This window comes from Lepisosteus oculatus, chromosome 1 (assembly GCF_040954835.1).
Source record: "Lepisosteus oculatus isolate fLepOcu1 chromosome 1, fLepOcu1.hap2, whole genome shotgun sequence".
Taxonomy (NCBI): domain Eukaryota; kingdom Metazoa; phylum Chordata; class Actinopteri; order Semionotiformes; family Lepisosteidae; genus Lepisosteus; species Lepisosteus oculatus.
The window spans coordinates 56,184,815-56,201,216 of NC_090696.1; the positions used below are offsets into that span (position 1 = coordinate 56,184,815).

General features: G+C 35.3%; 1 protein-coding gene across 3 annotated transcripts in view; it reads left to right on the forward strand.

Moving 5' to 3' along the window:
- Positions 1–3,938: 3,938 nt before the first annotated feature.
- The window catches only part of gabrb1 (gamma-aminobutyric acid type A receptor subunit beta1), a 385,381-nt gene continuing 372,917 nt past the window's right edge, over positions 3,939–16,402 (forward strand). Inside the window, exons 1-4 of one of the 3 annotated variants that reach the window (XM_069190655.1) lie at positions 3,939–4,050; positions 5,652–5,737; positions 5,839–5,930; positions 6,096–6,163. In XM_069190655.1, the coding sequence (XP_069046756.1) occupies positions 5,658–5,737; positions 5,839–5,930; positions 6,096–6,163 (240 nt within the window). In that variant the 5' untranslated portion in view covers positions 3,939–4,050; positions 5,652–5,657. Of the gene's footprint in view, positions 4,051–4,790; positions 5,738–5,838; positions 5,931–6,095; positions 6,164–16,402 lie in introns of those variants that run through there. The other 2 variants (XM_069190651.1, XM_069190656.1) reach the window with 2 other exon arrangements.

Sequence of the window (16,402 nt, forward strand, 5' to 3'; positions counted from 1 at the left end):
AGCAGAAGGCTCCCAAGGGCAGGACATTCTCGCAGCGCGACTCCTTACCATCCTGAGACTCAGCCCGGACAACCACGGAACGGCCAGTGTGTCCGAGTGCCAGAACTTTCCTTTGTTCTAAGAGTCTAGAGTGGAGGTTGCCAGAGAGTAACCAGCAGCAGGCCTCGTGAACAGGTCAGAACTGTGGACAGCTGAATCACTATTCAGAACTAGCTCTTCATCAGGAACGAACCGGTCCTCTTCCTGACTTGCTGGGACCCACAGTCATCTTTTCTCCTGTGCACAAACTTTGCTAGTTAAAGCCAACACTAACTAGCCGGACAGTGAGCATCAGCAGCGCACCGTCGCAAGCCGCACAGCACAGCCTGGCACGGAGCCAGAGAGCGCGGATTGGACAGCAACAGCCTGCAACTGTTTCTTTGTGCCCGCAGGAGATCTGAATCCCCAGAGATTGGATGAGTATTCAACTTCAATGCATTACAGCTCGAGAATTCAATTGTTATCCCAACCAGTTGATATCAATTTAATTCCTAAGAGTTATGTACTTGTTTGAGTATCTAATGTAGAAGTTGTAACCAAGTTCACTTTACGAAACGGTCTTAATGAATGATATACTGAACGTATTTCCTCTTGATGTGTAACTCTTTGTAACTGATTGAATATATATCTTTTGTATTCTGATAACCCTCTCGATAAGATCTGTTAGGTTTATATGCATATTCTATGTATTAATAAATGTATCCTCATGTATTAGTACCTGTGTGTGCGCGTTGTTTGAGTTATGTCGCATGGTTGGATTCTAAAGCCATCAAAAGAATCAACTTTGTGATTTACTGCTACAATTAAAAATTGTCTCAGTAAATGCCCAAACCCTACAGAACTGGTGCCTTCAGAGAGCCACTATGATTACATATTTGGCGTCCCTGAACCGGTTTTCTCTACACTGATGATTAACATGCTGTAATACACAATTCAAAATTAAAGGCTCAAATGCTGTACATGAGAGGTTAAGCTCCCCCTGGCGGTTTTACAAGGCGACGCCTGATAGTTAGTCACGTGACACACGTGAAACCGCGTGATACCGCGTGATACTGTGACATGCCCACCGGGGTATGCCGCGAAATACCTCACCCATTTTGAATGGCTGCATCTGTAGTTAGCCAAATTTAAACTAACCAATACTATTTTTTAAATCTATGTTACTAATACTGAGGATTCTGATACACCTAAATAATGACCAGGAAAAAAATCCAATTTGGTATATATTGATTTATATTTGGTATATATTTACTTTGGTATATATTTAATACTTTCATTTTTCATATACCATTACATTTAAACTAATTTTGAATAGATGAATACTGGAAAAAATACTGAAACATATAACAAAAATGTCATTAAATATACTCCAGATATTTTCTAACTAGTACTAATTCTATATGAGACTTTTTAAGGTTGATTGAGCACTTAAAAGCTATTTTTATTTTAAACTGTTATTTCTGTCACTGCCAAAATGTTGTCCTTTTTTATTAATTTGTTTAAACGTTCTTTGATCAGTGAAGATTTTTTCAACATTTTTTGCAATTTCTTTAATATTTTTTAATACAATTAAGTAATCAGATCATGAGCAGATCACATACAAAATGCTGATTATTAGTATTCATTAACACAGCAGTTGTAGTTACCAGGTCTTTATATCTGCTGTTTTATTATAGCATTTATATGTTATGAAGTCTTTCAGGACCCTATGCAGACGCCACATTCTAGAAGAGAGTGAACACACAAAGGGGTGAGACAAGGACGTGGGCTGGTAGAGGAACCGGGGGGGATGGGGGGGTCATGACGAAGGTGCTCCGTGGGGTATGGTCAAGGCAAAAAGTTCAAAAGGGAGTCCAAAGGGAAATCCAGTGCAGGCTAAGGTCCAGGGTGATAAATTAAAGACGAAAAAAACAAAGTTAAAATCCAGAGCGGAATCCGGCAAGGGGTTGTAGACAGACATGACAAAGTTAAAAACTGGAGTGGGATCCGGGAAAGAGTTGGCTTTTAAGAAAGGGGGAACAGAACCAGGCGCTCTAGGTCCCGGGCTTGGCTGGTTCAGGACACCTAGGAGGCGAATGCCACCTGAGCCGCGGACGTAGGGCGACTCGGTGATAGGCGAGCCTCCAGGTGTCTGTGTTCCGATGCACAGCCCGGAACAGAGTGAGCGTCTGGCTTTTAAATGTGTGCTGGAACAGGGAGCAGGTGCACAAAATCAACTAAAAAGTGAACGAGCCGGAGTACCCTTAAGGGGGAGGGACTACAATTGTGACAAGTATGTCTTGACTATGCACTTACTGTATCTCACCTCTACTTAAAACCGCCTGTAACATAAAAATAAGTTTTAGCTTTTAGCTTGCTCTTATACTGGGCCTCATTGAAAGCCATCCTATTTTCATAATCTTCAAGGCGTTTATCATTCACATATCAAAACTAATACAAATTTCCATGTGTAGATTGTATTGTACATGTCTTAGTTGGCAGAAGTTGCATCCATTAATGGCAATTTCAGCTTCACTACAATGAGAGAACATTTCATAAAGCAGCAATACATATTTGATTATCTCTCCTTTCTTCTTCTGTATGATGTATTGTCCATTTAAAAAACAAATATCTTCTGTAGTAGTATTTTTGTGTAGTTTATTGCCAATAAGTACTGTGAATTCCTCAAAATTATTGCCATGATTTTGGTGTTGGTGATGTTGTTGATGATGCTGTTGTCTGAACTGCAGCGTTTTGGGTAGTTGGGTTCACTGGTGCTCTCCTTCCATAAAATTGTATTTGATTTCAGTATCACAGCACAAATCAATGTTTTTCCATGATTATCTGACAAGTGTGGCAGTATTCTGGATCCTAATAAAAAATGTAAATTCCTTTTGATAGTGTTAGCCTTGATCACTGAGTTTTTAGGATACCGTGTTGCAAGAGATCTTGGGCATACCCTAACTTCGTGATGACCATAAAAACCTTTCCATGAGAAATGTTGTCCTTTGCTGTTAGTTGTCATCTACATCAGGATTGAACCTCAAGTCATCTTTAAGTTCCTTGTGTCCACAGACTATTTTTTAAACATCAAATATTCTACCAAGTATAAAGGGCTTCTGCATCACAAATACCCTCTATTTTGGTTATAAAGCTAATGAGTTATCAACTATAATGTTCTGATGTTTTGTGCTAACTTATTTTGTGAACATTGATACACCTTCATAACAAAAACTGCAGCTCATTTTATAATAATAATAATAATAATAATAATAATAATAATAATAATAATAATTCCTTATATTTGTATAGTGATTTTGTGGTCATTCCACTCAAAGTGGTCTACAGGTAATGGGGACTCCCCTTCACTACCACCACCAATGTGTAGCCCCCACCTGGATGATGAGCCATAGTAGTGCACCTGTACGCTCACCACACACCAGATATCACTGGGGAGGAGAACAGAGTGATGAAGCCAATTCATAGATGGGAATGATTAGGAGGCCATAACTGGTAAAGATCAATGTGTAATTTGGCCAGGAAGCCGCGTTAACACACATACTTTTTTCAAGAAACGCCCTGGGATTTTTAATGACCACAGATAATCAGGACCTCAATTTTACATCTTATCCGAAGGACAGCACCTTTTTACAATATTACGTCCCTGTCACTGTAACGGGACATAGGACCCACACAGACCACAGGGTGAGCACCTCCTACTGGCCCCACTAACACTTCTTCCAGCAGCAACCTGACAGTTAACTAAACCTGTAAAGATAAAATGGCAGAAAATTGTCATAGAAAAGAAAAGCCCTGTATTTAAAGACGCATTTCCTCTTCTTCCCAGCAGAGGCTAAAACAGGGCAAGGATAGTTACAATGGGGCAATGTAAAGTAGTGGCAGACCATAGGCTCAGCCGAAGTATATCCAACAGCTTAGCCCGGTTAGTGATTCGTTATCAATTTGTCATTTTTATACCTTTCTTAAACGAGCAGGCGTGTTGAAAGAGAATCTTATCAGAACGAAGTCGGGGTAAGGGCTCAGCTGATGTCTTTTATGACATATGTGATCTACTGTGGTTACCTTCAACGACATATTCGCAGTGTTTTACTTTTTCACGTGGGATCCGCAGTCATATGCTAAAACAGCACAAATAATAACAGCAACAACCAGAATTCTTACCCCCCTCTACCTTTACGTCTGAAATAGCTTTAATATTTGCAGTAAGTAGAGGCGAGATGTATAGAGAATGTTCCTACTTCTAAGGGGAAGTTGGATTCTCTGAAATTCCCACAAATGAAGAACATTAAGCGCAAATAGCATGGAGAGACAAGCAACTAAATTCAGATCTGGGAGCGGAAAACGCTACTTTAAACAAGCATCTAAGAGTATACCGAAAAAAAAAAAGAAAACTAAAAATCGTGATTAGTGTACTGTATATTTAAATCGCAGCAAATCAGTCGGAGAACATAAAAGTATGATTTGCAGTTTTCTTTGTTTCTCAAAATGTATTTTTCATATTGCGTATGCACTGCTCAGAAGAAAAAAAACTGTCAAACGTCAATAACAATTGTTGAATCGGAGTTACTATTCGGGTGTGTTTTTTTTTTTGTTCAGGCTCCATTACAATGACAGCAATCGGTAATAAGCTTATTTTATCTTTTCCAGATTTTGTGGGTAGAGGCAGGGGTGTATTACAGCCTCGACAGGAGCATGCTCATTTTAATATCTTCTCTTTAATGTTGTCATTTGGAGATGGCTACTTAATTACTAGATTTTTGAATAAAATCGTGAACCATGCCACTTGTTCAACAACGATATAGTTAATGCATTTTAAAAAATAGAGCAACATTGTATTAACTGCGATGTTTTCTCCGTTCAAATGCATTGCGGTATACTTTAACATGCATCAATTCTAGACATGACAATTACTCAGAACTAAATATTCGTTTCAATGCCGAATTTTGAGTTTCACACACAATTCTTCATAAGCTAGACTGGATACTAATATCGTATTTAAATATGTCATAGCTTGTGTTTCAGACCTTCTGTCTTAAAGGATACCAATGTTTTTTTTTACGCATTGCAATTAAGACAAATAATAACTCCGTTTGTTTGGCGCATAGAAATAACCAACTAGATTTAAAACAGTGAGAAGTACAGTAGTTAATGTATGGACATTCAAGCCTCCAAGTAAACCTGTGAAATGCACAGATCATAAAACGTGCTTGTTTTCCAGGATGTCCTATGCATGGATGATTAAAGGTGGATGGGAATCTGCGTTTAATGCCACTATTTCTTATAATCGCCTGCCTTACAACACAAGGGGACCCGCTTGATGCAAATCTGATCCGGACACTGTTGTGTCTGCTGAAATGCTAAAATTAGCCAGAGGGGAAGTGATCTGACCAGCATATCGATTCAGTTCAAACACAGCATATCTGCGATCACCGTGATAACAAAAATCCTGTAAAGCTCGCATCTTTTCAGCATTTTGCAAGGGAACAATTGCAAACAGTGTTTTGATGTTGGTTAAACTACGCGCATGCGTTAGTATTGACGGAATTATTACAGTGCCTAGGACTAAGTTGCATTCCTTGAATCTTCGCTCAAAGACATTTCTTTAATCAAAGTTAGGAATGTGGAGAGTTCAAGACCGAGGATGTTTCGGGATTTTATCTCTTTCCTTGCTGGTCGCCATGGTCTGCAGTACTCAAAGGTGAGATCGTTTTGATCTATAATCTTTTTATCATGTTTTCTCTGCCACACCGTCTGCAGTTTGACGAAATTCTGATACAAATCCATATTTCTTCCCTTTAGCGCAAATGAGCCCAGCAACATGTCATATGTGAAAGAAACCGTCGACAAATTGCTCAAGGGATATGACATTCGTTTAAGGCCTGATTTTGGAGGTAAGTTATTACCTTTAATAGAGTTCTGTACGCTTGTTAGTCATTACATAGTATGAAGTCAATGTTTATAGTTTGTTGTAAGTAAAGTCATTACACAGTTAAGCACAAAATACCAAAGTTAACAATAAACATATTAATAACCCGCAATGCATTTGCCATTTAAAGGTCCCCCTGTAGATGTTGGGATGAGCATAGATATCGCCAGCATCGATATGGTCTCAGAAGTCAATATGGTGAGTATATTTACTGTAGATATTAAGCAAGTCTTTCATGTAGACGACATAACACGCAAAAGCATATTAAACAACCTGCTAGTTCTGGATTAGGAATGCTTAAAGTAAATATCAATTACTATTGCCTAAGGCGGGGTTTTCTTGTGTTCCCGTGCTTTAAAAGTATTTAAAACACTGTTCCTTTTTCACTTTCGGTTTTAAAAAGTCCTGAGAATGAGGCACGTTTTGAAGTATTTAGGATTTTTGTTTTTAATGCGTCTAATGCCGCCATCTGCTGATTATTACTATCACTGCTTTTCGGTACCCTGGACAGCTGCACTCCTTTATTTCATAAGCATAAAGTTCCCTTAGTTGTCACAGCCAGTGAAGTTCGAAATTTAGAGTGCTTAATCAGGAGAGAAATTATGTGTAGTGTTCAACTAAATGCTGAATCAACACGAAATGCGCCTACAGTTGAACAGTTCACACATGGGCGTGTCCATACACCCCTGTTAGAGTGATCTAAAGTCCTGAAACAAATAACATCAAAAACAAGCAGCTTTAGTAGCTTGGCCTACACATGTGATGAATGCTAATACTAAAGTGTATTACTGAATTCCCAAAAAGGTGTACAGAAGTAGACCAGGTGTATATTTCAACAGTTTTGTTTGAAACTTTCTGTTTGATATATATCCAAGAGAATGGCTTGATTTACTATTTTGAAGTGCATAGTTCTAAAGCCGAACACACATTGAACTTGTAAAATGTGATGTTAAAGGCTGAAGTGCTAAATTTAAAGATTTCTAAATTAATATGGCTATTTCTAATATTTTTTAAGATTGAAATTTGGAGCATATGAAACAACCTGCTAATTTTGGACTAGGAATGCTTAAAGTAAATATCAATTAATATAGCCTAAGTCAGAGGGGAGGAGGAGGGGCACTACTGTTTCAAGTACAAATATTGTATCTTTCTTACTTATGGTTAGCTTCCTAATAATTTACGTTTGTAGGTTTTGCTCTACATCATAGAACAAGCCGCACTTCTCCATCTTGTTTATCAAGTAGAGTTTTTAGTGAAAGTGATAATACCCTTATGTAGGCAGTTGATAAAATGGTTGTCTATGATTGTGCAGTCAGGCACTTCATTTGAGCAATTTAACACAATACTATTATGTAAAAAACTTGGACCTCACGCTTTGCTCTAAGACCATAAATAATCTGAGCACATATAATCAGTTAAAATACTTGATGGGAATGGGTCCTAGAAACCACCTTGATAATAATAAGAATAAAAGGAAAAAAACATATTTTTAGGATTTATAATCTGGGTTTAAAAGAAGATATGTTTATTTTGTGAGTCTTCTACAAACTCTTGATAATGAAATTCTTATACATACAAACCACAAATATATCCATCTTGGTGGTAGAATGTACGGTCTTGTGCTGCCTTTAAAAAATGTATGTGTTCTGAAACTTTACTTCAAACTGTTCAGTTAGGTTTCAGTCAGAAGACTGCTGAAGTTTGTTGAGAAAGATACACTGTGTGGTTTCTTGTAAACATTCCATTGCTAGCACGTGGTGCTTGACATGGGGGAATTTTCTTCTTGAAACTGAAAATACATAATTACATTATACATTATTATGACATGCATACTAATGTTTCCTGTGGTTGGAAGGTTGCCATTTTGTATCCCATGGTCAGCAGAGGAATCCTACTCTGTTGGGCCCCTGAGCAAGGGCCTTAATCCCAACTACTCCAGGGGCTGACCCTGCTCTCTGACCCCAAGCTTTTCTCCCTGTCTGTGTGTCTCAAGACAAAATCCTAATACAAGAAATTGTAAATGGCCAATAAAGTGATCTGATTTGATGTACTATATGTATTAGTTCAATACATAAACATTTCCTAAACCGTGTTTACAGGTGTTAGAAATCACAGTTCACACAACTATTGGATACACAGTCTGTAAACCGTTAATGTCATCATATTCATGTTAGTAGGAGAATCTAAAACAACCACCTAATCTACTGGCTGTACACTAAACACTCATATTTTGTGACAGTATCTTGACTAGTGAAGTGCAAATTCCCCCCAAAATAAAAGTAGCAGACTTCGATAAAATATACTATTGCCATTTGAAGTAAAATGCATAGCATAATCCTCTATTTGATCAAAATAGAATGGTAAAGCTGGAGTTCATATACTTTATACCTTGGAATTTGTTAAAATGCTTAGAAATAAAATAAATTAAATACAGATTAAAAAAAGCAGTTCTGATTTTCAGTAGTTTAATATAAGAGCAAACCAAGCAACATACTGTATTATATACTGTACTGTATTTTCTTAATAAGTTGAAAAACTTATTAAACTCTCCATAGATGCAGGTCAGAAAGTTAAGTACTTATGTTTCATTTTAAACTTCAGAAATAAAAATATATTTTTATTGTTAGATTTCAATATACTGTATGTAGCACATTTTCTTTTTAATAACAGCCTGGTCATTAAGTGAGCTGTTGAATCTCCACAGGAATTAAAAGTTAAGTACCCATGTGTTGAAAATATAGGGATGAATTTATAATACACTTTACATTCTATTTGTAAATGGAAAAGTATTTAAAAAATAAGGCATGTATTTACAGATTTTTCAAACCTACTGATGTTTTGCCATGGTAACACAAGACATAAATTTTGTATTAAATTTGAAAATTCATAAACAGCATGGAACATTCTGGCAATGTTGCACACAGCTACATCTTTATCTACAGTACATTCACATGTGAAGCAAATTGCTCTTCACTTAAAAGAATACATTTGCATGGAAATCTTTAGAGGATAGATCTGAGCATGGTTTTGAACAGACCATTCTATTTGTTGAAGCTTTATTTAAAAATAATGAACTGATCTGCTTAATGTGCCCACAACTACTACTGACTGCTGAGCTATTGTGTCAGTAATTTTGCTTTCTGTTGTTTCCCTTGAGCCCATTTTGATCTACAGTATTTTCTCTTCTTCTTTTAGCTACCGAGTATCACATTACATTTGGTTGTATTGATGTTTATAAAGAGACATTCAATAAAGAGCAACAGCATTCAGTATAGCAAGAAGGCCATGTTATTGTGATTACAAAGGACAGTTTTCAGTTTTGTAGGTACAATCTGCTCTTAGGTGCCCTACTGTATTTTTCCTTATCAATTGCCCACAAAAAACATAACAAGAGCTAATTATATGTTATATAGGCTGGATTAATGAGCTTATCTAAAATGCATTTAGTAAAAATTGCTAAAAAAAGACACTTAAAAATAGATTTTTTAAGCCAGCTCATTAATTTAAGTAAATTTATTGTAAGACTTTCAATTTTACTTACTTTTAGGTAATATTCTCTGCCTCTCTTTGCAATTGTGCAGTTTACTACATTTAAATAACATTGCTGAAGCTATATACAGATGTCATTACTGAAAGAGAATTCTATAATTGTTTTATGTGATAACATTGTGTCCACAATTAATAAATTAATAATAATTGTGTCCAGAATTAATAAAAATGTAGAAAATTAAGAAAAACGTTTGAAAACAATACCCTAAATTAATTTAACTCCGGTCCGATTTTTTTTATCTGATCTTAATTACTTGAATGAATTATTTGGAAAAAAGGTCAAATCACATGTTTTTGTGGATCATAAACAGTTGCATTTTCAAAGACTCCTAAATTAAATCTGTATAAATCTGAACCAGGAGGACTAGAGTTGTCCACTTATGCCCTAAGTAAAGTTGTGTATTAATGAATATTATTAATTGTGTATTAAGTAATGTAAATAGGTAACTTTGACAAAAATGGGTTTCAACCCTCTTATTTTACTATTGTATATGTTAAATATTATTTTCCAGTTAAAAATATAGAAACGGCTCTGCTTAATTATAGTCTGAGCACAATAATCCAGAGACTGGTACAGAGACATGAATTTGATTTTTGTCATTAGTTAACTGTGATTGTTATTACCCATATAAAAAACAATAGGGAAGCACTGCAGGACTTGAATAGGTTTGCAGTTAACCAGAGTTTCATTGTTTTGTTAGTACTTAGTGAATATTGTTCAAGTTTGGCTTTTGGTTTCTTATATTGAGAAAAATTGTTGATGAATATACACATTTGGGAGGACACATATAGCACAGTACAAGTAGACTCCATGTTTTGCATGAAGATGTGAGCTTGAAGCAATGAATTAAATTGGTGATTTTTTTTTCTCTGACAGAGATTATATAAAATTCATTTTTAAGATAAAAATACTAGCTAGATGGGATAACTAGCTTAGTCATTGTTTTTAAAATACATTTACAACTACAGTAACAAATACAATTAACAAAAAATACATTATATGAAGCTGGAAAAAGATTCTTGAGAATGGACCACTTAGTAATTTCCCAGAACTGGTTAATAGTTGAAGCAGATAAAAAATGTTTTCCTTCAGAAATCTGAGGTCACTCTCAATCACACATCAAGGAATCTGTCCACATAATCCAATGCAAATAATTTTCAGACAGAAAAAAAATCTGTCTGAGTGACGACCAAAGTAGGCATGTTAAAACAACTTGTAATTCTGACATATTACCGAACATAACAGAATTGTATTACTCTCTCTAAGGATGAAACAGTTATTACAAATAAATGACTGGTATTGAAAAATACACCTTTACTGGTGTTTATTTTTTAAACGATTATTTATGTCAAAATATTTGTAGTTGTTTATGTCTAATCATTGTGCAATTTTTAAAATGTTAAACTGTAAAGTAGAAGAAACATAACTGAAGTCATTATTGTTAATCTTAATTGTGCAGCAAAGACAACATAAAAAATGAAAGATAAAAGCTCCTATTATGACTTTGCTTTGGAACACTCCAAAGGGATGAACATTACTTGCTACAAATCTCAAGCATGGCCTGTAATCTCAAGAATACTGAATGAAACTATAATTTTTTATACATATCAAGAGGAGCTCACTGTATAAATAGGATCCTTTAGGCTTTTGCTTAGGCTTGCTGGAAATAGAATTCAGGTCTCAGAAGGCACTCTCCTGAGAACAGCTGATTGATGGTCAGGTTCCCAGTTAGTTATACATTCAAGGAAAACATGTTTCAGACTTTTTGTAGAGCATGGGATGCACTTTTTCCCCTTTTTACTCTTCACAAAAGTGTTTTAGTTTAATCTATAAATACAAATTAAATCTCTCTCTTGATATTGTGTCTGGATAATAAAATACATATTGCTACAACAAAGTAGAAGTCAGTACCTGCAAACCTTTCCGTCATCTATAATAAAGAACACCTTCACCAAGATAATTTTTTTTAGATTGGAAAATATTTGTTTTTATACAATATATCCATTACATTGTCTTGTAAGGGCTAGGTGTTTGCTTTATTTTCTAAGAGAATATATTTGGTACATGTTTTGAAAAAAAATTGTAACACTTTATGTACAATAAGAGACATCTGTCTTTGAAGAATGGGATTCCCTGAGTAGAGCTGGTTGCTAGTGCTTACAGTATTTATTTCTGAAATAAGTGACACAGAGCTTTATTAGATAATATTTTTCCTCATTTGCAGACCCAGGCAATGAATTTTAAATTTCTTGTTTTATCATATTAAAATACCTCAGTGATTAATGTGGTTTGTTTGACTGCAAACGGCTAATTGATCCAAGGATCTCATCCATTGACTTCATCAAGGAATCCAAGGAATCTGCTTCAGTGGAATGAATATGTCAGGTTGAGACACCCACAGTCCCTAAAGAACTGCCTCCTGTTTTCATTTCTAATAACCCCTTAATTTACACTGGTGCCCATGAGTCCGTATATCAGTACTGGTCCTGAAGTTGTCGTCTGGGTTGACATTGTGAGTATTTTGCAGGACTTCAATTATTCTCTCATAGTCTCCTTTGTTTAAGACTATGTTTCTATCTGTTTACTACCCTTTGCAGCAGTATCAATTCTCACTTGCATACTGTATACAGTACTGTATGTGCATCTTCTGTTTTTTGGTGAATGTGCTTTTTTCTCTTTCAGTTTCTCTTTTAGTTTTTGTTATTTAAATTCCACTAATTTGGGGGCCCTGTATATGTGATAATATACTGTATTTTCTGGTTGTTTCTCTGAAAATGCAGAAAACATTTAAAGAGAGAAAAAAAGTTTGGGCAATTACCTAATTAAATTATACTGAAAGTAATCCTTTTTTCCATGTTATATGATGAACAATGAATTACAGTACCTTCTATTTAGAAATTAACTGAAGTAAATGCTTATTTTCTTATTTGCTTTACTATGTTGCTGTATATTTTTCATAATAGGTATTTTTATAGTTTTGCATATGCATGCATTAATGTTGATTTAGATGTTCCAGGAACTGTGCCATTATGACGTTAAAGATGTTTCTGTTTCATCAGCCTTAGTGAATGTTCTTTCATATAGATTTAGATTATTGGGTTTCCTGTTTGTGTATAAAGATGATTATTTTTATATATTTAAAAAAAAACTTTTTTGCCTTCAATGGAATTTTCTTGAATGGCTTGGTGGCATGATGATCTTGCTTAACAACTCTTTGGTTTGATAACTACCATGGCCATTTGATTTTTGTGATACTTGCATGTTCTCCCCATTTTTGTGTGGATTTTCTTACCCAAGGACAAGCTGCATAGGTGTGTGTGAGATCCTGTCTTTGGCTTGGGAAGCTCCATGGATGTATGCACATAAAACCTTGTAAAGGCTACAAAAGTGCCGGTGGCTTTATTGTAAAGTTCCAGGTCTCAAATCTAAAGTTCTTTCAACTTTTGATTGTCTTAATAGGCCTTTACTACTTCAAAAACCCCAATCATTATTAAAATTATGCAAACTCTACTACTATAATTAAACTCATGTAAGTATATGATTACTAATTTTTTACCAATAATCAAATAATTAACTAATTAAATAGTGAATCTACTTACAATTGTTTGAGGCCCTTTGGTGGTCTTTATGGTGGCAAATTGGCTGCTGGAACAATCTTTTTTCAGGTCACTCTGTCACAGCGTGTTTGGCTTTTTTAAATTGTCTCTTTGTAAAGTATCTGCCCTTATAATGAGTTGGCACACCTTTCAGGGTAGAACCATTACATACTATATGTTACACCACGCCCCCGGAGGACTCGTCATTCCATCTCGCATTCCAGCACGGTTTCCAATTAGCCGTTTACCCCAGCTTATTTAATGCTGCTTCACACTCTCACCTGTGCTCAGTATTAGGTTTTCCTGGCTCGAGCTACCCCTGTCTTCGTGCGATTTATTACGTCTTGGTTTTTGGCTTCCTGACCCTGATTTCTCCTCCGACTAAGTCTCCTGGTTTTGTTTTGGTACTTTGACTATTGTTCTGGATTAGACTCTCAGCTTCCTTACGATTTACAGCTCCGCTTCTGATTTTGTACTTTCGCGCCGGTTTATATCATTTCGGCTTTCAGACCACGGAGTGTTTAATTGACTACGCCTCTGAAGTTCGTCCTGATAATTCTGCACAGGGTCCTCATTAATATTCTGTAACACTATCTTTGCTGCCTTTCACCTTATGCTTTAGGATTTACCCTAGATTTCTCTTAACGGACGGATGGAATTAACTGTTGTTATAGAGGGGAATCATCTTTAATTTGTTTTTCAAAATGATTTAAACATTTTTAGAAAAACAGATAAATCCTGGAAAAAGTAAAGGTTAATTCCACAAAGAAAAAGTGGAAATAAGAAACACAACATTTCAATTGTTGAGTCTTTCTCAGGTGTGAGGGACAGATAAAGGTGGCGGGAATATAAAGTATAGGATAACAAAGACCTGAGCAGGAGGGAATGGGCACAGAGCAACTAAGGGAGTACTGGGGGAAAGTTGTTTTGTTACAATTTCTCCAAGGTAGCTTTTTTTCTGGATAAAATAATACAAATAAATGTTCACCCCAAAAAATATCCTGTAAAATGAAAAAAGTCAGAAGACTTTCTTGTTTCCTTGTTATCATTAAGCTATGTATAAAAGAGAGAACATCTGGCAATTAGTTTTTATCAAATATCTTTATTTTGTGGGTAACACTTAAAATCTTTCAGAGGGCAACTATACACAAGTGCAATGTTTCTTTAATTATAATAGCTTGGAAGTTGTTCTCTTGTGCAACTGGAAATTACAGGGCAGTCGTTAACCTGTATTTTGACATTTTCAATTTCACAATCATATTAATTTGGATTTACTCAAATTCAGAAATTTGAAAAGTAGAAAAAAAGCTAATTGCAATAGTATACTGATTTGAGGGAGAAATGGTGAGGAGAAAAAATAAAGCATCACAATTAGAGTGCTGTTGCCCAGGGGATGCTTTACATCTTTTCAGCTGTACTTAACTATATAAGAGACTTTATTTCAGTGTTAAATTGTGTTTTTAATGAAAGCTCAGGAGAAATGACAGCAACCATTCTCCTTCACCTCCACTGCTCTAATTTGTAATCCCCCTTGATGTAATTTCCTGAAAAGCTATAAATACTATACTAAGATCCTCTCTTCCTCTCATTTCTCTTTTTGCATCCCCCATCCACCCCACTTGCTCTCAAGGGTTGTGGTAGTACAGTACAGAGTACCGAGTACTGAGTACAGAGATCAAAGTACACAGCCATATTGTTGAAACTGGTGCTTAGGCTTCTATAGCCTCTGCCAAACTAATATACCTGTACAGTCTAGATATGTAGAATGGTTTTTACTCATTTGTAACTGTTCTTATGTCGTGTTTTACTTTTATAGTACTGAAACTACAGCAGTGAAAAAATGGGTTTTACAGCAATGCTGTCTTTCCATTTGTGATGGAAAAGTATTGATTCAAAATATAGTATGTAATATTGCCAACACCTCTTAAATTCGATCCTGCCAGCTACATATTGATCCTCTAATAAGATTCATGGGCTTGCTGAGGTCTCAAGACTTTAATTTATAAGATGCAGTAGTGAGACTGCTTTATGACACGAGTGAGAGAATAAACATTGCATAGCTTACAGTATATGAAGCTGTAAAATCTAAGACTATTTCATGAACCCATAAACAGCTTTGACATGTAGACCATCCTCCAGTTGCTTCCATTTTGAACTACAGACTTAACCTACTAGTGTTAGTGCTTTCATGCATTGATCATATACTAGAGAAAACAACTAGTCGATCAATGCTGAACATAAACCACTTTTTAATGCCTGAACTACAGTGACAATTCCAAATACAGTTTATCAAAATGTAGCAGAAATAAAATTACCAGTTTTATTAGCACTATATACTGTTTTCAATAATTAATCATTATTGTGTACATGTAGTAATTAGAAAACTGGTTCATGCTTTATTAGCTGTGTATCATGTATATTTCAGTGGGAAAACAAAACGCATTTCTTAACATAATGGTAAATACAATTGGGATTCTACTGTATATCGATTAATGTTATGAGTCATACATGTGTGTTGTACTAGTGATGTTGTTGGGCCTATAATATTACTAAACAGCTATAGTCTTAGTGTTTTCTCAGTGAAAATACTGTATATGCAGGTGCTATGTTGATTTAGGCTATTTTTCATTACATTTGTGTCTGTGCAAACTCATGCAGAAAAAATATTTGAAATGTTATTGTTGGCTATAATTACATTTTGATTAAAAGATCTTGATTCTTGATTTTACCATAGATTATCATGGTAAAGACATAGCTTTGTTTTATATACAGATCAAGTTAGCAACAAACCTAATGAACCTAAGTAGGCCAGATGTATTTTGTTCATTCTATACTTTATTTCAAAAGGTTGTTATTTTCTCATCATAGCCAAGGACTTCTTAGATGTTAGCAGAAAGTGTTCCAATCTATTTATAAAAGTATGTCCTTGGAATATATCTCAGTATTTCACATAGAGAAAAATACAATAACAGCTCCTGTTAAATGGAAATTGACAAAATGTCCATTTCAAAGTAGGCTAGAACAGAGTTTAATTATATATATTAGGATGGTCATTTAGAAGAAAAGTAGGAGAGCAGCTCCTGGCATTCAAAATTACCTACATTAAATGTCTGTTATGTTCTGTATCTTGCTGTGTATTTTTCTAAGCAGATGTTAAGATTTTAATAATAAAACAATGCAATTGATCAATTTGCTTTACCGAACAATGATTCTGAAGCATTCTAAAATGAATAATACAAACGTGTGTGCACATATAAGTGTTTCATATTCATAAACTGTTTAGTTTTGATA